General features: G+C 33.4%; 1 protein-coding gene and 1 long non-coding RNA gene across 7 annotated transcripts in view; one reads left to right on the top strand and one right to left on the bottom strand.

The window, feature by feature from the left end:
• Nucleotides 1-15,744, bottom strand: part of LOC144318371 (uncharacterized) — a 32,186-nt gene extending 16,442 nt beyond the window's left edge. Inside the window, exons 1-5 of one of the 2 annotated variants that reach the window (XR_013384246.1) lie at nt 15,525-15,744; nt 14,820-15,115; nt 9,363-9,431; nt 7,924-7,996; nt 7,521-7,672 (exon numbers count right to left, since the gene is read on the bottom strand). This is a non-coding gene — a long non-coding RNA (uncharacterized LOC144318371). The remainder of the gene's footprint in view (nt 1-7,520; nt 7,673-7,923; nt 7,997-9,362; nt 9,432-14,819; nt 15,116-15,524) is intronic. The other variant, XR_013384244.1, reaches the window with a different exon arrangement.
• COL24A1 (collagen type XXIV alpha 1 chain) overlaps nt 1-20,302 on the top strand; it is a 387,323-nt gene that overhangs the window by 81,566 nt on the left and 285,455 nt on the right. For all 5 annotated transcript variants that reach the window (XM_077905294.1, XM_077905293.1, XM_077905290.1 and 2 more), the window contains exons 13-15: nt 2,751-2,795; nt 15,577-15,630; nt 17,717-17,761. In XM_077905294.1, coding sequence (XP_077761420.1) covers nt 2,751-2,795; nt 15,577-15,630; nt 17,717-17,761 — 144 coding nt within the window. The remainder of the gene's footprint in view (nt 1-2,750; nt 2,796-15,576; nt 15,631-17,716; nt 17,762-20,302) is intronic.

Genomic DNA, 20,302 nt, shown 5'->3' with positions numbered 1-20,302 from the left:
ATGAACATGTGTGGTTAGCTATTTTAAATTCAATTTTTAAAAAACACAAATTGAAATGGTAAACATCTAATTATGAAAATTATACTTTATAGTTCATTAATCTTTAAGTATGAACTCTTGACAGGTCTTGTGTTTTATAGTACAACATATAGTAAAAAAGTTCAGCCTCAGAAGATATATTTTTTTTTAATTTCATAATGGAATAGAGCTGTCCATAAATGTGGGTATGAGACAGATACCTACTGTAATTAAAGGTACTTGTGAATAAAGATAGAATCTTTGCAAAATGATTGGTCTTAAAACAGTTAAGTTAATCAAATAGGTACAGAGTTCTAGCATTCCAACTTCATCATGTTTAGTTTTTGGTGTTGAAAGCAGTTCATTGTTTTCTATTTGTATTCTTTAATTTTACTGTCAGTATTCATTGAAGAAATAGAATTGAGCAATATTAGATTTGAAAATAGTCATATCAAAATTTAGCATTCAGTGCTATTATTGTAGGTATACTATTCAGGCCAGAGTTTTCTTCATTTCTGGAAACTGGTTTTTGCAAGTGAAAGTAAACCAGATTGTTCTTTGCTAGATGAAATTTTCAAATATATAATTTGAGTAAATTATACCACATTTTCTTGTAATCACTTGTGAACTTCCTGACAGAGATGAAATATTCAGTTTAAATGTGCTGTAGTGACAATCAAAATGTCTGGTCTTCTTTGGAGAGATGAGGTGAAGATTTTCCCTTGATGAATATACAAGTCGTTTCTTTCACTTGCAAAAATATCTTCAGTGTGATCCTGCACCTATGCTACTTAATTGCCATGTGATACAGCAGACTTATAGATCATGTTTCCAATCTATCATGCAAAGAATTGAACTGCTCCTCCTTGACCAAAGGAGTATATACTGCTGTATATCTCAGTATACATATATACATATATACATATATCTTGAGCAGCAGATATACTATTGCTTAAGATATAATACTTTCTTGATCTTATTTCTAGTTAATGATGTAATAAATAGAGCAAATTTAAGTCCTTGCAAAATGTTATCATCTTGAATTTAAGGATCGCATCACTGATCATCATTAGGCACACTGCCTGCAATCATGTTCACTAGTTTTGGCCAGTCTCTGTGGAAATATTAAGACCTGTCTCAAGTCATAAATGTAAGACCATTTTGTGGTATTATGGCTATCATGTGTAACATGTCCTAATATTTGGCTACCTCAAAATTTTCATTAAAACTATGAATGATATGGCTATGAATAATATAACTAACTATGGATAATGTAAAGTGTGTATGTTTAGAGAAGAGAGTAGAAAAGAGACATAGAGAAGACAGGCAAAAAGAGTATAATGTTAATCACTCCTGAAAACAAATAGAAAAATTCCTTCCTGAGAGTCAGTAATAGGTATATGTGTGTATCTATATCTATATCTATATCTATATCTATATCTATATCTATGTCTATATCTATATCTATATCTATGACAAAGTGATTATATAATTTTGTCTGTATTATCCTTAGGTTTCCTACTGAGATTTAGTGAGCTACTAAAATTATGAAAAATAATTACCTTACTTTTTGAAAAAAGGTGGGCTATATTATGTAAAAATGTGTAAAGTCTTGATGAAATGAATCCTATTGCTCACCATACTATTTTGATAAGACATTAGATGAGTCTTTATCAAACACTGTTGAACTAAAAGTGGATGGATTACTTCAACTAATGATATTGTCTAACTTACCTGTATATACTATAACTCCCAAGCTACATAATTCTAGCAGATTCCTTAGACTCTAAGGCTTCTAAGTAATTCTAAGTCTCAAGGTGATTATATCCGTGAGGATATTTTGGACTGCAAATAACAGAAAATCCCAACTCAAACTGGCTTAAAAATGAGGAAATTTTTAATAATGATGGTAATGATAATAGCAAACAATATACTGGATAGTTATATATAGGCAAGGCACTATGCAAATACTTTATATGAATTAATTTCTCTAATGCTCACAAATAGTGAGATAGGTACTATTATTATTTTTCTCACTATAGATGAAAAAAAATGAGGCATAGAGAGAAAGATTTGTCTAAGACTATATACAGGTAATAAGAGCCAGGATCTGAGCACAGATGTTCTCGCTCCAAAGCTTGAGTGTTTAAGTACCATGCCCTACTGCTTCCTACAAGACCAGAAATCTATAGGTTAGGTGGGATCTAGGCACAATATGATCTTGAGCATAGTGATATCATCTCTGCTTTGCCTTGCCTCATGGTAGCTTTACACTAAGGCAGATTTCCTATACAATTGCAGAATTGACAGTGTGAGGGCTAAGTGTGCTTTCATTTATGTGCAGCCAGAAAGATAGGGAGACAGAGAGGAGGTAATTATCCCTTAGGTGTTGGAAAAGTAAGACCTTCCTATTTATCTGGTTGTGCCAGCTTTGGTTGTGTGCCCACCTCTGGGCAAATAACTATCACCAGAGGAATGTCAGGACCCCATTTAGAAATACAGATAAGATGCATTTCAGAATAAAAGCAGGATTCTGTTATGAAGGAGAAAAGTAGATACTTTAGTTAATTTAATATATTAAAGCTTCTCTGAATGTCATACCAGTTTAACAAACAATTCATTTTTCTCTTCATCATACTTCATTAACTGATGTTTGAGAAAAAAAAGATCTGTAATATCTATCTCATTCATTTATTCAACAAATGTTAATTTTTGACTTTTACATATTCTAGGGTGTTCCTGGGATCCGGGGAAAGAAGGGTCTTAAGGGAAGACAGGTAATTCAACTTTTATTTTTTGAGGTTCAGTTCAGAGAAATATAGTCTAATTATGTGCATATTTCTCACCTATACAAATATAAATGTAGTTGTTCTTGTTGTAAATGATCTATCTCATTCAACAGAATTTAAATTTTGCTACCTTAACCGTCTATCAAATAAGACCTGAGCCTGTGAAGGAAAAATTAGATTTAAAAAATATGAAATTTAAAAACTAAAAATAAAAAAATAAAAAATACGAAATTTAACACTCCTAACCCATTTAATAGACCAGTGGAAGAGACTTTTAGCCATAGGATAAGGAATTAAAATGTCACAGAAAATATATGAACAGTTTAAAACAATAATGATAGCAGTATTCACTCTCATATTCTATAGGTTTTAAAAATGCCTGCTTCAAATACTAGCTCAGAAGCTATATTTTTTATGTTTTTAGCTTTTTATATTTTCAGATTAAAAAAAATCAAGGAAAGTGAATTTTGCCAGAGAATATAATAATTTCAGAGATGGGAGGAAATTTTGACATCATCTTTATACCCCTATCATTTAACAAATATGAAAACTGTGGTTCAGGGAAGCATCCTCATGTTATCTTGGCTAAATTAGTGTAGCTAACTAGCCACATCCTTTTCGCTTGTGTTGTTTTTACTGTTATCCATAGGTATTTATTTGTAGGGTAACACTTTCTGTGCTACACTGTATTCTCTAGTCTATGAGGAAAGAAATTGTTTTTTTTTTTTTTGTAACTTTTCTAAAATGTTGGTGTATATAAATAAAGCCTTGATGATAATTATAAAAGATTACAGACCTCACCATACTCATCCTTTTAAAGCATTTGTTCTTGGACTTTGAAGTATTTCTAGAAGGTAGATTAGAATAGGTATTAATGTCACCATTATATAGGTGAGGAGAATGAGGCTTAGTGACGTTCAAAGACATGTTCAGAATCTTATAGATAATGGTGGTAGATGTAGAATTTAAAGTTTCACTTTAAAGATTTCAGTTTATTAAGATAAGCTTAATAGACTGTCAAGAAATTGAAAATAAGTAAACCATTTTGTTTTTTTACATTTATTTATTTTTTAATTTTTATTTATTTATGATAGTCACACACACACACAGAGAGGCAGAGACATAGGCAGAGGGAGAAGCAGGCTCCATGCACCGGGAGCCGGATGTGGGATTCGATCCCAGGTCTCCAGGATCGCGCCCTGGGCCAAAGGCAGGCGCCAAACCGCTGCGCCACCCAGGGATCCCTTTTCTTACCTTTATATTCAACTTTAGAGCTAATCTTCTAGCACTTCTAACCACAGAAATTGTCACTATCACCATCTGCATTTTTTTTTAAAGATTTTATTTACTTATTTATTCATGAGAGACACAGAGAGAGAGAGAGAGAGAGGCAGAGACACAGGTAGAGGGAGAAGCAGGCTCTACGCAGGGAGCCCGACATGGGACTCGATTCTGGGTCTCCAGGATCACGCCCTGGGCGGAAGGCAGACGCTTAACCCCTGAGCCACCCAGGCGTCCCACCATCTGCATTTTTAACACTTAGGAACTCTGATAAATATTTTGTATGCCATCTCATTTAATTACACTCTTATACTACAAAATGTTATGCTACTTCTTTCTGTTTTAGCCCTCATACACACACTCCAAACAGAAATACCTAATTATCATGTGCAAATATTTAATCTAAATATGCAGAGTTCTCAAAATTGAGAGTAGGTGAAATTTATCTCCTCTATTCTTGTCTTCTCCATTCTTCATCTTTATTTTTTTTGTCTTTTTCCTATCAAAATATGACATCAGTGAAAAAAATGAATAAATTTATTATAGTATCATATAAATTATTTCTATATTTATATGAATATAGAATTATTATAGTATCATATAAATTATTTCTATATTTATATGAATATAGAAACTGTTCAACTGTTACATTATTTATTAATAATTATATGTTAAGTGTAGTTTAAGACAAAATAAATAATCTGCAATGGTGGAATTTTAGGTGTTGTTGAAAAAATAGAGTGTTTTCCCAAAGCTCCTGTGATACATCACTTACGTTGCTACTAACTTCATTTATTAATATGGCTGGTTTTATATAAATATTAATTTATCTTGGAAATGTATAGGCAATTTCCAGTTTCCTGCTCCACCATGAACTCTAAAATTATCCATGGGAATTTATAGATAACTTCTGTTTTTTTACTCCCTAGTAAAAATTATCCAGCAGATGCTATTGAATTAAAAAGAGAAGTTCAAGAAAACTGTGGGAAAATAATGAATAGAATGATTACTGGGTTGATTATACTGTCCTTTACATTACAAAATTTGTATATTTTTATTGCTTTAAAAACATATGCCCTTCTTACAGATTCAGATCCTTAGGAAAATTATATTTGAAAAACATATGTACCTCATTTTTCCTAAATAGTGTTTATAGTAGAAAATCTGTCTGGTGCTATAATATGTCATGTATGCTATACGTACTTTTGTTTTTACCGCAAAATGATTTGGCCACGTTTATGAGGAAATCACAGTATTAAAGTAAGATACAGTTACAGCCACAAGTCAAATTATGCCAAGGCTGACCTCAGACACTATTTTAGAAGTGTATCTTATGTATAAATGCTCCCCTATGTTCTGTTTATTATAAGTAAAATCATCTTCAAACAGCTTTGACATTAAGTAAGGGCAAATGTATTAGCATGGGATATTATGCATTATGGGACACTTGTATTTCAAATTAGATGATTAAAATTCCATGGGAAAAATGATTACTTAGTACTGCTTTAATAATAGTAAAAGAAAAATATCTTTAAATGATGTATCCACTCTCTGATGTAGAAAATATTAAGTGTGTAGAAAACAAATTTGGCCATTTTTTCTTGTCAATTTATTAAATTATGTATACTATCTGTTACTACATATGAAGTAGATACTCAAATACTACAGCAGAGCTAAAGCATTCTAGCCCACCATAAAGGAGAGGACAGAAACCTATATATCTGAAAGAATGTAACAGAAACCTGGAAATATTAAAATCTGAAAATACCTGTATCTAAAAAACTTTTGGGTATGCATGTGTCAAAGACAGTTACTTCCAGTTTTCAGCCGACTTCAGAGTTGTTTAGAAATGTGGATTCATGCTTTATTAGGATACTCCTATACAGATCTCATGTTATTTCATATACTCTCATGAGTATGAATGTTTTCTGATGTACTTTAGATGTATTATAATCATCACTTTCCTTTAATTAATCTGATTATTCTTTTTTTGTATTAAATTAGCTCATTTCCTCAAATTTTAGGCAGATGGAGATATGCAATCTCATGAACATAGAGTATGTTTCAGTTTAAAGTAATTTTTATAATGTAATTTGTAGAAAACTAATAATTCTTTTTGGATAACTCCTTAAGTTTTATATAATATTGGGATCCCTGGGTGGCACAGTGGTTTGGCGCCTGCCTTTGACCCAGGGCGTGATCCTGGAGACCCAGGATCAAATCCCACGTCGGGCTCCCAGTGCATGGAGCCTGCTTCTCCCTCTGCCTGTCTCTGCTTCTCTCTCTCTCTCTCTCTCTCTCTGTGTGTGACTATCATAAATACATAAAAATTAAAAAAAAAGTTTTATATAATATTTTACACAGGTTTTTAAAGTCTCTGAAATTAAGGCCAGAAGCTGGTAAAATAAATTACTTCATTTTCTGTATTATGGATGATATGAGACACTTTGAAAGTCAAAATAGACATAGAAAACTTCAAAAGACAAGTTCAGTTCCTTCTAAATATTAATCTAGATGAGCTTCTTTGCAGTACTGAGTCGGTTTCTAATCTGTGTACTAAAGCTGTGTGTTTGATATGAAGTTGACCAAAATATTAATATATATGTGTCTTTCTTATATAGAGAGACATAACATATAATGTTAGGTGTATTGCATGCAGAAACATAGGGGGGGTAGTAAGAGTACTGTCCGAAATTGTTCAGTGAGTTGGTAACATTACTAAGCTTAGGCTTGGAAAACTTTTGCTATCAATCATATGCTCCTACTGCTGGCTAAATCATCACTTATTTTCCTGAATAAACTCTAAGCATGGAATTAAGTTGTTGTGAATCAGCTTCCTTAGTTATTTCTGTATTTTTTTTAATAAAATGATAGACTTACAAGTAAGAGATATCTTCTCCTAGAGAGTATAAATATTATATGAACTCTTTTGAAAATGGAAACATTTCAAAATAACATACTATTTTGGTTGTTCAAGAGTTATTTAGTCTTTAGCCTCATACTGCTATTTTTAAATTTAACGTTTCAGTTAAAAGATTTTTCATTTTAAATCTTACTTCCTTGAAAACTTTTCCCCAAAATGAAACATCGTATTTATCCAGTGTTTACAGATTGATGTTTATAACACAATGTGTTTTTGTTTTTTCAAGCAGGAAAAGAAAACTAATTTTGGTGGGAGTTTGGTTTATTTTAGGATTAGAGTATGTAAAAGTAGTTATATTAACAAGTTTATTTGTCTTTTGGTCTTATGTCATTGGCCTTTGATAAGTTTTTTCTTCCCTGTAGTATAAACTATTTTTTTGTTTGAAGATCTTAGTATAAGGTATTTACTAATAATCGTTAATTATTTTTAAAGACCTCATGTGATCAGTCAGATATTAGTCAATATTTCTGTACTTATGCTTTTAGGTATTAAGATATTATAATTCTTACCTATTTCCTTCCTTCCCTCTTGGATCAAAATCATTACTGTCAGTTAATGTTAGAAGACAGCCACAGACCTCTAAGTGCCACTCATCCATTCTTTATGCAGTCTATGTATGTATATAGGTTGAATTTATCTCAAGTTTTTTCTGAAGAGATCTCTGATAAAAACAAAGTAGTAGACCATCTTTATTGGTCAAGACTCTTAAATCCCATAGAACTACCATTCTATTTTATATGCTTTTACTGTCTTTATTGGAAAAGCTTCTTGGAACATATTGGATGAACCAGATTCTTTAAAAGCATAAGTCATCCACCAATTTATAATGGAAAAAAGAAAGCTATTTAAAAAGAGAGAAGGCAGGGAGAGGTTTCATATGTATTTGTTAACATCAGATTTTATAAGTATTACCTAATTGTAAGCAGCTTCTTTTTTTAATGCAAAGATTTCAAACTTCATTCTGTAATGCCACAGTCAGGAAGTTCTATAGTTGTTTAAAAAAAAAAAAAAAGCATTTTACATGGCTCCCAGATTGACTTAATCACTAGTCTCTTTGTTGTACTAAGTTGGTTATGCAAATTTATATGACTCCAGATCTAAAATATTTATGCCAGAACTGACTTGTTGGGATTGAAGATAAACATGAAATTGGAGCTGGAATTTATTCTCAATAACACCTAGAAAATTGTTGTCAAAATATAGAGATTTTTGAAGGGGTTTTTCAGACCTGATAGGAATAGATTATAAATAATCAAATCATTTTACATTAAAGTTTGACAAAGAAAAAGTGTACTCAGTTTTCTTCCTATGAAAATCAAAATATGCCTTATTGTCTGCCTTAGAATGGCAGACAAAATAACACCCTTAAGGCACCTAGACTTCAGAGATGTTTACTTTTCTAACTATAGAAAGGAGTGTCTCCTCCTCTTTTCTCATACATCTTTCTGTTAGAAGAGTCTATTTAAAGTAAACTGTATTTTGGCTTCTAACTCCAGTGTTAGAATTTCAGAATATAAAATCCTTCTGTTAGACATCTGTTATTAGTTTCTATCCTTAGCCCAAGACAGTCTTAAATACGTGTTGCACAATAGGTCTCAGATACATACATTTTATCAAGAATTTGGAGACAGTGCTTCCTTTGTTCGAGGAAAAGATTGTGGTTAATTCGATTATAGATAAAGTACTACTGTTGCTAGAGCATTCTGAAAAAAAATGTTATTAACTTTTAAGTGATTCTCTTTCAGAAAAATGTATTTTCTGATTTTTACTTACTAGTTTTAGTCTGTAGTGACTATATTTGGCTTACAATAGCTTAACAAGATGTATGGAAGAGATCAGGACTTTGAATTAAACCTACCTTCCAGGTTGGGATAAATAGAAAAGAGAGATACCCAATGAACTATAGCTGATAATTTGGGAGATGTCCAGGTAGAGCATGATTTCTTAGAGATTATAAAACTAACAGGTGGAAATTCAGACAGGCAGTTATTTTTAGGGCAGATAATGTAAAGGAAAACTCAAGAGTCCTGTAGGTTATCAAAGTCAGGAATGTGAGTGTAAATATGGCCATGAGGCTTGGCTTGGGTTCTCAGTGAGGAAAAATGACAAGAATAAGGTGGGGCCCTTATGATCGAGGGATAGAACATGTTGTATACCAAAACTGCTTCATGGACACAAGAAGGCAGCAGATTGCAATTTCCACAACCGGGGTATAAAATGGTAACTAGGCTTTAAGAACAAAGCAAGAATTTGAATGTGAGAACTGGGGCCCCAATCATAACTAGGTAAACAGTAAGCCTGACTTGATGCTAAATCTCTGAGAATTGGGCTGAAAGTTCTTAAATTCTTACCTAAGTTTAAAATTAGTTTCAACTAACAGAACATGGTTGACGCTTGAAGTATGGATCAAATTATCCAACCTGTGAGGAAAAGAAAGCGGAAGAAACTGAATCTACACAGAGTACTTCACACTCTCGCCTTTTCCTATAGTAATTATACTTTCTTTTTGAAGGATTTAAAAATATCACAATTTCGTGGTAATATATATTCATGTTTAAAAGGTGCAGAGGTAATTACCAGGTTTTATTTTTAGTGTTTCTAAGCCAAGACAAGTTAGTTGATCTTCTCTTTTTATTGCTTAGTCTTAGAAAAAGTTGTATTTCAATTTTTGTTGATAATGCCTACTTAGTGTATGTGTCTTTTATGATAATTTTTTATCATTACTTTAAATTGAATATGCTATTTCTAAACCATTGTTCTCTGAAAAGAGCAAAGTATATATTTTTTTTTTTTTAGCAAAGTATATTCATAGTTAACTGTGGCTTTTAACAGAAAAATTTTGCATTACTTTTGTTTTTTAAAATTCCATAAATGGGGATCCCTGGGTGGTGCAGCGGTTTGGCGCCTGCCTTTGGCCCAGGGCGTGATCCCGGAGACCTGGGATTGAGTCCCACGTCAGGCTCCCGGTGCGTGGAGCCTGCTTCTCCCTCTCTCTGCCTGTGTCTCTGCCTCTCTCTCTCTCTGTAACTATCATAAATAAATAAAAAAATTAAAAAAAAAATAAAATAAAATTCCATAAATGTAGTCATTAGTATTTATGGTTATTTTGGTCCTCATACTTTCCTAATTATTTTATATGCAGTATTTTTCTAATTTCTTTGTAGAATTCGGAAAATAATAATTTTACTAGACTCTCTAAGCAATAAGTTTCCCACTATTTCAAGACATTTAGGTATACTACCAAGTATAGTATCTATCCTCTAAAATATTAATACCATGCACATATTTAGGCATACCAAGTCTAGAATAGTTCTTAGTGTTATGTAACTACTATGTTTGATTGACAGTACCACTGTTAGGTTCCAGGCAAGAGACAAACTTGATCTGGGCACTATACTTTTGAGGACCCTGTACATCGCAAATAAATATATTAAAAACAAAACACATAAGTGCCCATGTCACTTAGGATCCAGCACTTAGCATTGGTGTAATATGACCTGTAATTTAGACCACTCTTATTGCCATGTATTATCTATTGCTATAAAACAAGTTACTCCAAGTTAGTGACTTAAAACAACAATAACTATATATTATTTTTCAGAGTTTTTTGTGGGTTGAGAATTTGGAAATACTTTATTTGGGTGGGTCTAACATAGGGTTTCTCATGAGGTTACAGTTAAGATTTTGGGTAACACTACTATCATCTGAAGGCTTGACTGGGGTTGGAGGATCAGCTTTTAAGGTGGCTCACTTGCAGGCCAGCCATGTTGGTGCTAGATGCTGGCAGGCCTCATTGCCTATTCATAGAGACCTCTCCACATAGAACTTGAATGTCTTCACAGCATGGTTGTTGGCTTGCACCATGGTCCATAACAGCAATGTAGAAGGTGTAGTGCCCTTTATGACCTACCCCAGAAGATACACTGTATTTCAATATTCTGTTAGTCACATAGGTGAGTCATGATTCAAAATGAGAGCATACTACACAAAGGCATTAATATCAGGAAGTGAGAATCATGGGGGTCCATCTTTGAGGCTGGCTATCACAATTTAATGTCTTTAGGCCTCAGGGAAATTCTTTGTATCTGTGGCCTATAATCTCATGTCCGAACATCATGAAGCTTTGTAGGTGGTGTCACTGCCAAAAATAGAGATAGAAACTGCTCAAGATTGTGGCGAGAATTTGGTCAGGCAGCAGAAGCACTTAGATAAGAGGAAAGATGAATTAATTAACTTATCTAATTCTTCTTTCAGTATGAATGCAATAGAATCCTGTATAATGAAGTACTGTTTCCTGATAATGCAGACTTCTATTTTCTTCCTTCTGTTTGTGTTAGGATTTATGGTTTCAAAGGGAATAGAATTAGTGCAGTATTTGCAACAGCTGCACCTAGAAACAAATATTTTGCATTCTTAAACAATTTATATTACTCCTAAATTTGCATTTAATAATTACAAACACAAAATTCATGAAGAATGATAAAAATTCTTTGCATTTGGAACTAGTTGAATATGAAATACCAAAATGAGGAAGCTTTTAAAATATAGATATTTAATTAGATTAAATTTTTAAAGTTTTAAGTAACTATAAAATTTCTGCTTAGGGTCACAAGCCTGCAGTCAAAATGTCAGCGGGCTGCACGATCATCTGGAGGCTTGGCTAGGGAAAAGTTCACTTCCAGCTTCATTCATGTTGTGAGAAAACCTCATTTCTTCAAGGCTATAGAATTGAACCCCTAGGCCTTTTGTTGGCTTATGGCTATAGACCAGGTCTTGGCTATAGATTTAGGTCCTATGGGCTGATCATAGTTCCTAGAGCTCACTCACAATTCCCTGCCATTTGGGCATCTCCATCATAGCTGCTTATTTTATCAAGCTCGCAAGGAAGGTTTTTAGCTCCAGGCTGCTAAGATGGAATCTTATATAGTATAATGTAATCATATTGGTGACATCCCATCACCTGTTCTATATTCTGTTAGAATAAGCAGATCATAGGCACACCCTCATTCAAAGGGTGAGTATCACACAAAAGCATGAATAGCAGCAGCAGGAGGTCGGAATCATAGGAAGTCACCTTAAACTCTGTCCATTATACTGATCAAACAGTGGAAAGGAGCAAGAACATTATTCATGACTTGAAGAGATCAAATGAAATCCCTGAAATGTCATATTCTTCATAAAATAAAATTTTATAACTCATCAAAATGATTAAAATGTAAGAAAGAGAATTATGCACAACACAGAACAAACAATGAGACTCTGGCTTGCCCACTAGTAGACAGTTATTACATTGATGAAATTGGCAAATTGGGCAAGAAAGCAAAAACTCAAGCTTCCCTATGGATGATAATCCCAGAAAATGTTAATAAATCCTTTGGCAGGAATAAAGGTATTTCTAGGAAAGCACAATTTGATTTAAATTAATGGTTATAATTTTCTACTAGGTAAATGTGAGAGAAAATTTAGTATTTTATATTATAGCAAATTCTCTCAAGTGGAAAAAGAAACTATACAAACTTATCTTTTGTATTCTAAGTTCAAAGGCAAAGTGTTTTCTCACTATTGTTCCATATTTCACAACCAATCCTTTAAGATCAGTTTTTGACAATGGAGACTTGTGACTGCAAACATTTAGGTTCCTAATTAAAGGAACACAGAACCTCTCCTGCATTAAAAAAAAAAAAATCATGCATATAATTACTAGAAATAAAATAACTGATAAATAGTAAACACATGACATATTCAACAACATAAAAACATTGGTATGATGTTTTTTAAAAGAAAATAAATGTCCAGTATGTAGATAGATATAACAATGCTTTTTTGTGGCATTAATTGTGCTATATTTCATATACAGGTAAGTATATCTAGGTTTAATAGGAATTATTTCAGAAATTGATGACCCAATGGTCAATATCTAAGAAGGATAGAAAATAAATAAATGATATCTGTCTAGACGAGAGAATTAAGAATGAAATGAAGGGACACCTGGGTGGCTCAGTGGTTGAGTGTCTGCCTTCGGCTGGGGTTGTGATCCCCGGGCCTTGGGGTTGAGTCCCACATCATGCTTCCCAGGGAGTCTGCTTCTCCCTCCACCTAAGTCTCTGTCTCTCTTTCTCTGTGTCTCTCATGAATAGTAAGTAAGTAAGTAAATAAATAAATAGAATGAAATGAAATGTTTATTGGGAAGTTAAGTAAGAGGAGAAATAGTACAGAAAAAAATTTAAAAGTAGGTATTACTCAGTTTAACTACATTGTTTTAGGAGCAAAGTCAAGTTGAACAGCTAATATTTATTGTAATGTTGAACTGCCAGAAGAATAGAACGTTGAAATTAATAAGTTTTCCATTACCTATTATGCTAGTGCAGATTTTGTGGTAAGTGAAGAATTGATCATAGAATTGATCCTCCCCTTTCTCCCCCTAGGGGGGGAAAATCACTAGTTTTATGGAAAACTGAACTGGAGAGCAGCTCCTCCTACTGGGTGAGGATGGAGCCACTCATTCCCAAATAACGTATCTTCTAGGCAATCCTGAGTGAGTCCCCAAGGATGTTTTCAGTCTGTCTCAACTATTCAGACTGATTGTGTCTTCATTTTTTAAGAAAAAATGTTGGGATCTAATTCACATACCATAAAATTCACTCTTTAAAATGTACAGTTCAGTGATTATTATACTGACAGAGTTGTGTAGCTGTCACATTAATTTTAGAACATTTTCTTCACCCAGAAAGAAACCCTGTACCCATTAGCAGTCACTGCCCAATTCTCCCTGCATCACCAGCCCTAGGCAACCAGTAATCTGTTTTCTAATGTCTCTGGATTTGCCTCTTCTGGATATTTCATGTTAATGGAATCATGCAGTATGTACCCCAGTCTTTATGATTTCATTGAACTTTCTGAAAAACCTAATGATCTATCTAAAATATCAATCATCTCTCATGTTTCAGATTTATTACAGAATTTTTCCTCCACTTTTTCCATTACCTGCACATCATAAATACTTTGAAATACCCTTATTAGCTCATACCAAATAGTATGATGTATTGCAGATATGTGAGCTTGTTGACAACAGAATTTGACTTCCAAGGACAATGAAAGCAAAACGCCTGCCTGAACTTCAACTGACTTTGAAGAGGGTATGGCTACAATATGTTTGACTACACAGATGGTTTTTGCATTATCCTCTGATTACAGAATAAGAAAAACTTCTAGTATGAGTTAACGATGCCTTAGAAGCATCACACTTTTTTTTTTTCCTATTGCTAAACTATCTTTTAAATTTAGCCCATTTGTATTTGTACTGGTAACCAGTGATTTTTGACAATCTTTTAAATATGTATTAAATAACTGATTTACCTAAATAAAGAGATTATAAGACTCTAATGATGTACTTTTATTTCTGGGAGTCTTTTTCTTTTTTTAAGATTTTTTTTTTTTATTCATGAGAGACAGAGAGACAGAAACATAGGTAAAAGGAGAAGCAGACTCCCTCCAGGGAGCCTGATGCAGGACTTGATCCCAGGATCCCAGAATTATGACCTGAGCCAAAGGCAGACACTCAACCACTGAGCCATCCAGGTGCCCCTTATTTCTGTTAGTTTTACAAAAATTTTAAAAATGAATATTATTAAAATGTTGATGATAATCTTATAAATTATTTCACAAAGTAGTTGTTAAAAAGTGAGCTTTTAAAGTTGATAAATCTAGTGGCAAATATTTAGAGAAGAATTGTAGTATATAAAGTAAGAGTAACCAAGTAATTGAGTTATTTTACAAAAGGATGTATAATAAGTAAGTGTATTACTTACTACCCTTCATAGTTTACAGTGTAGAATCCACGGTAGGCACTGGAGAAGCTTGATTTTCAGTCGCACCACATTTTATGGTTGCAGTATTTATGTGCATTGTGGCTTTCCCCAATAACAAAGTACTTAAATGATTTGTTATATGTTTATCATATCTTGAAATGATGAGCTAAAATATTCAGTGTAGAATAGGAGAAAGAGCACAGACTCTGCATTCAGACTTCCTCCATTCCAATCTCAGTCGCACTCATCACTGGTGGAGTGCAAGTGACAAGCTCTCTGTGCTTTAGTTTTCTTAACTGAAAAGTGAGGATAGTATTCATTGATTTGACTTGTTAGGAAGATAAAATGAAGTAGTATGTATATAATAAAGTGTTTAAAGATCTTAGCACATGGTAAGTGTGCTAAGTACATGCTTAAATAATATTAGCCATTTCATTCTTTGTGATTTGGGTCTAGGAATGGCAAGAAATAATGGAGATAACTAATGAATTGGTCAGAGAAATCTTTGTTACGTTCCCTCTTATTCAGTGATTCTTTATATTGTGACGAACAAATGTTTATTTTCTCCAACTTAGTTTTTTGTATATATTATGTGGCATGTAAAATAATTTTTGTAAAATGTAGAAATATACTGAACAAAATCAATGAAGTATTATAAAAAAACAAATACAAGTTTTTGTTGTACTACAATTTAGAGGTTATGACTTTCTTATCTGTGTTGGCTTCAACGGCCGTTCTTCTTTCTTCCCTGGGCCAGGGTTTTCCAGGTGACTTTGGAGACAGAGGCCCTGCTGGCCCTGATGGCAGTCCTGTGAGTACATTGTGATAGTCCAGCCTTGCAATCTGACATCACTCAGACGCCACAGCACCTGCACTTGCCATCCTCATTATGACATCCAAATAAGCACTATTGGCCAGACAGTTTTGATGTCTCTGTACACATTTCTAATTTGTAAAGACACAAATGTTATGAATAAGTTCTGTCTTGGGAGACAATCATTAAAATTAATTATTGTGACTGTTAAATGTAACTGCTCAAGTAAAAAATTAGAAATAGATGATCATAATACTGACATATGTGACATATGTTTTTGCAATGAGGGGGAAGCCTTTCATGTACATGAAGATACTAACAAGCCTCATGTAAAAATTTGCTCTTAGTGATAGCTCTTTTTGACTCAAGCCTGTCATGGATCTACCTGACTTTGGGTATTTGTTTGTAGAGAAATCTCCTTTGAGACTATTCAGCTATTATTTTCAGATTAGGGAGTTGCCATTCTATAATTAGTTTAATTATATTATCAAGGAATAATGATGGATTGTTGTTTTTTTTGACATTAGAATTTTTTTTTTTTTAATTCTCAAAGAACGTCTATCACCTCCCTCTAATCTATTCCATAAGATCTTAAGGTGAATTAGAGTCAGTCACTAAATCCTTATAGCTTAAATTAGGAATAGTTCCTATATTTAGATATAGGTAAAAATTACTAGTATTTATACGTAAGGCATTTGAAAGTAGTTTCTTTTTAATTCATTTTTCTAAATTAAGACTTCTTTGATTTATTTGTTAATTTAGCCAAAGTTTTATTTGTTGTAGTCTTGGCAGATGAGAGTAGAACTGATTTCCAAATAAATTGTTAAAAACCTGAATGATGTTTTAAGTAGAATGTTTACCATACTTTTCTTGCCCTTGATTCTGGGAAGCTTTTCATTTCAAGAGTAATAAAGTAAGCATTATTTACTTGTTCCTTTAATACATTTATGTCCTTGCATAACTAACTGTGAAGCCATCTTATTTAATGTTTTTGTCAGTTAAATATACATGAAGTTTGTTAGGGTTGGGGTCTTCCCATATTTAAAATATTTCTTTTTGAAATCTGCTCTTTACTTAAATATAGTGCATCTTGAAGAGTATTTTCAGGCTTTAATATCTTTTATAATATAAGAATAAACTGGATATTTTATTTTATTGGCTTATAATTCTATTTTTTACTGTACCTTATTTTCAAAACAGAACTTGAAATGCAACAAAGGCAGAGGGACTGTTCCTGTACTTTGTATCATGTAAATAATGTAACAGTGCCATGGAGTGAATTAGGAATGATCATAATGGTTATAATGACAGGTTCAAAGGATCATCACAAATCTATTGGAAAAATTAATATTGATAATTTAAAATCTCATTTATTGTATACATAATTAATGATATTGGCAATTTCTTACATTTGTGAGAAAATTTTCAAAACCTTTTATACATTATGACAGTTTTCATTGTGATCTCTACTAGTGAGAACAAATGTTATTACTCCTTTTCTTTTTTTTAAAGTTAGCTCCATGCCCACTGTGGGACCCAGAGCAGGGCTTAAACTCACAACCCTGAGATCAAGACCTGAGCTGAGATCAAGACCTAAGCTGACACTTTAACAAATTGACCCTCCCAGGTGCCCCAAATGTTATTATTCCTATTTTATAAATGAGAAAAGTGAAGTGTAGAGAATTTAAATATTATGCTTCAAGAATGGGTAGTGTTTTAAATCATCTGAAAATGCTCCTCTAACTCCATATGCTGACCACCCATTTTTATATATATTATACATAGGTTGGTTGTATCTACAATCCTGATGATTTATAGGATTTACTTCCTTTATTAAATACATAAAAGACACAGAACAATCTATATCCTAGGCTAGGTGGTAGTCCTGGCTTCCAAAAACTTGGAGCCAAGGGCATTTTTGAAGAACATAAACTACCACCAGAGATTTGCACTGCTTAAGAGGATGCATAATGTAAAATTTGATATATATATTTTTTTCTGGAAGTGTTTGGTTTGTCTTTAGAAAATACCTTTAGTTGTTTGCAATTGTATTTAACCAACTGTGTACATTTCTTTTACATAGGGTCTTGTAGGTAGCATTGGTCCTCCGGGATTTCCTGGGCTTAGAGTAAGTATCAAGCATTAAAATTCCTATAAAATACTGTGTTTATATTTGTTAGATGCATTTTAAAATCTTTAGAAAAATTAGATGTTTCAGTGTCATTGTTGGATATCAGCCTTGCTCAAATGTATTTTCCCACCAGTTACACAAATTAGACTAGCATTATGAGTCAAAAAATTAAACTTTATGATAGCCTAAAACAACAAATTTCTACAGATTTATGTGTACATCTGTATTTATGTCTGTCTCATTAATAGACACTTAAGACTCCGTTTCTTCAAAAGTATGGCATCAAACAGCCACTTCTCTCCTTTGAAAGGCTTTTATACCATCTGGCCTGGATAGATACAGATAGGTCTAAATATCATGCCATACCATATCATAGAAAATGGTAACTGTAGATTTTATTTCCAGAATAAAATTGAATTGATAGTTGGGAAACATCTTGAACAACAGACTGTAGTTGCATTTCACTAGTGCTACTAAACATTTTATTTTATTTTTAAAAAGAATTCATTCATTCATTCATTCATTCATTCATTCATTCATTCATGAGAGACACAGAAAAAGAGATAGAGAGAGAGACAGAGACCTAGGCAGAGGGAGAAGCAGGCTCCATTCAAGGAACCTGATGTGGGACTCAGTCCCAGATCCTGGGATCACGCCCTGAGCCAAAGGTAGACGCTCAACCACTGAGCCACCCAGGTGTCCCTGCTGCTAAACATTTAATACCTAATTCATTATACTAGGGGCACCTGGGTAGCTTAGTCGGTTGAGAGTCTGCCTTTGGCTCAGGTCATTCTCCCGGGGTCCTGGGATTGAGCCCCACATAGGGCTCCCTACACAGTCTACTTCTCTCTCTCTCTCTCTCTCTCTCTCTCTCTGCCCCCCTCCCCTGCTTGTGTGTTCGCTCTCTGTCAAATAAATAAAATCTTAAAAAAATAACTTATTAAACTAAAAGTGTGATTGTATTATTTGTCCACTTAATAATTTTTTATTCAGTGAATTTAACTCTGAGTTTTACTGGAGTTTCTGATGTAGGCAAAGTAAAATTTAGTAAAGGCAATTCTGTAGAGACCAAAATAATGCACTCCAGATATATAGTTATCAGATAAATTTGAGATTATTCACTAAAGCAAACAGGTGGCTACTTATGCCATAACTTCATAAATATATTTCTCTCAGTCACTTAAAGTTCACGGCAGGGATGTAAGTTGCAGATCTTTTATATAAATTTAGAGCCATGTGGTTTAATAGTCAGCTGAGCTAAAGGCAAGATTGACATACTTTTATGCAATGTAAGGAGCCCAATGAAAATAGAATCTTACAAGTAAACTATGTGTATCCATATAAAAATAGGAAGTGACCATGGGCAGAGGTAAGATTTTCCCCCCAAATCAGCTTACAGCTTGCTCTAACTCCAGAGTTTTATACCATAAATTACAGCCACAATTATTTGTAGTTTGAACTTGAACACACACCTTTTGAGTCTAAATTTAATGTTTTTTTTCCCCACCTAAACTGCCCCAAGGCAGAAGGTGACAACTTGACCAAAGGAATACATCAAGAGTTCAGTTACTGAAACTATTGTAAAAATCAACATAACAACTTTTAACTTGCCATTTGGGGTTGGCAAGAGTATAATTAAGAGTCAGAGAACATGAATGAGTCTGGGATATTTAAACTTTTCTTTTACATATAATATTCATATACTAATAATGAAATTAGCAATAGAGGCTCTCTTTAAAAAAAAAAAGATTTATTTATTTTTTAAGGACAGAAAGAGAGAGCGAGGGAGGGAAGGGCAAAGAAGAGAATCTCCAGCAGACTCCCTGCTAAGCACACAGCCCACCACAGGGCTTGCTCTTGTGACCCTGAGGTCATGACCTGAGCCAGAACCAAAGATTGGATGCTTAACCAATTCTTCCACCCAATCACCCTAATAATAGCTCACTTTTATTTAGTATTTTCTATGTGCTAGTCATAGTGCTAGGTTATTTAATTCTCAGAACAAGCCAAGGCCACTCACTTTCTGAGTGATAGTTTCTATTGAAGCCAGGTGATCTAAACTAAAGCCCAAAATTCTACCCATGTGTCATGCCACCTTCTTAAAACTTATAGTACCTTAAAATATATGCCATTTATCTTATGAGATTTCTTTAGGCTTCATGAGAAGCTCTATGCAAAGGTGGAACCCAAAAACCCAAAGGACCAGTTTTTTTTTTTTTTTTCTTTTTTTTCTGAGAACTTAGGATAGGATTAAACCTGTAGGCAATAGTCAGTGGCCTTTCCAATGGGGGAAGGAAAGGAAACTGGGGAAGGTAGTTGGATTCCAAAGATATTCCTTACACATGCTTCACTCAGCCTATCAGTTGGTTAGCTCAGAAGCTTCTGCTATTATGCTGAAGTTTAAGACCAAAATCTTAGCAGGTCTAGTCTGTTTTGGTTCTTAACTGCATCTTCAGACATACTTTGTGCCCTGGCAAAACTGTTTATTCTCAGATGCCACGCAGCTTTCCTATGATATGGCCTTTGCACTTGAGCTTG

This window comes from Canis aureus, chromosome 8 (assembly GCF_053574225.1).
Source record: "Canis aureus isolate CA01 chromosome 8, VMU_Caureus_v.1.0, whole genome shotgun sequence".
NCBI lineage: Eukaryota > Metazoa > Chordata > Mammalia > Carnivora > Canidae > Canis > Canis aureus.
This window is presented reverse-complemented; position numbering and strand designations above follow the sequence as displayed.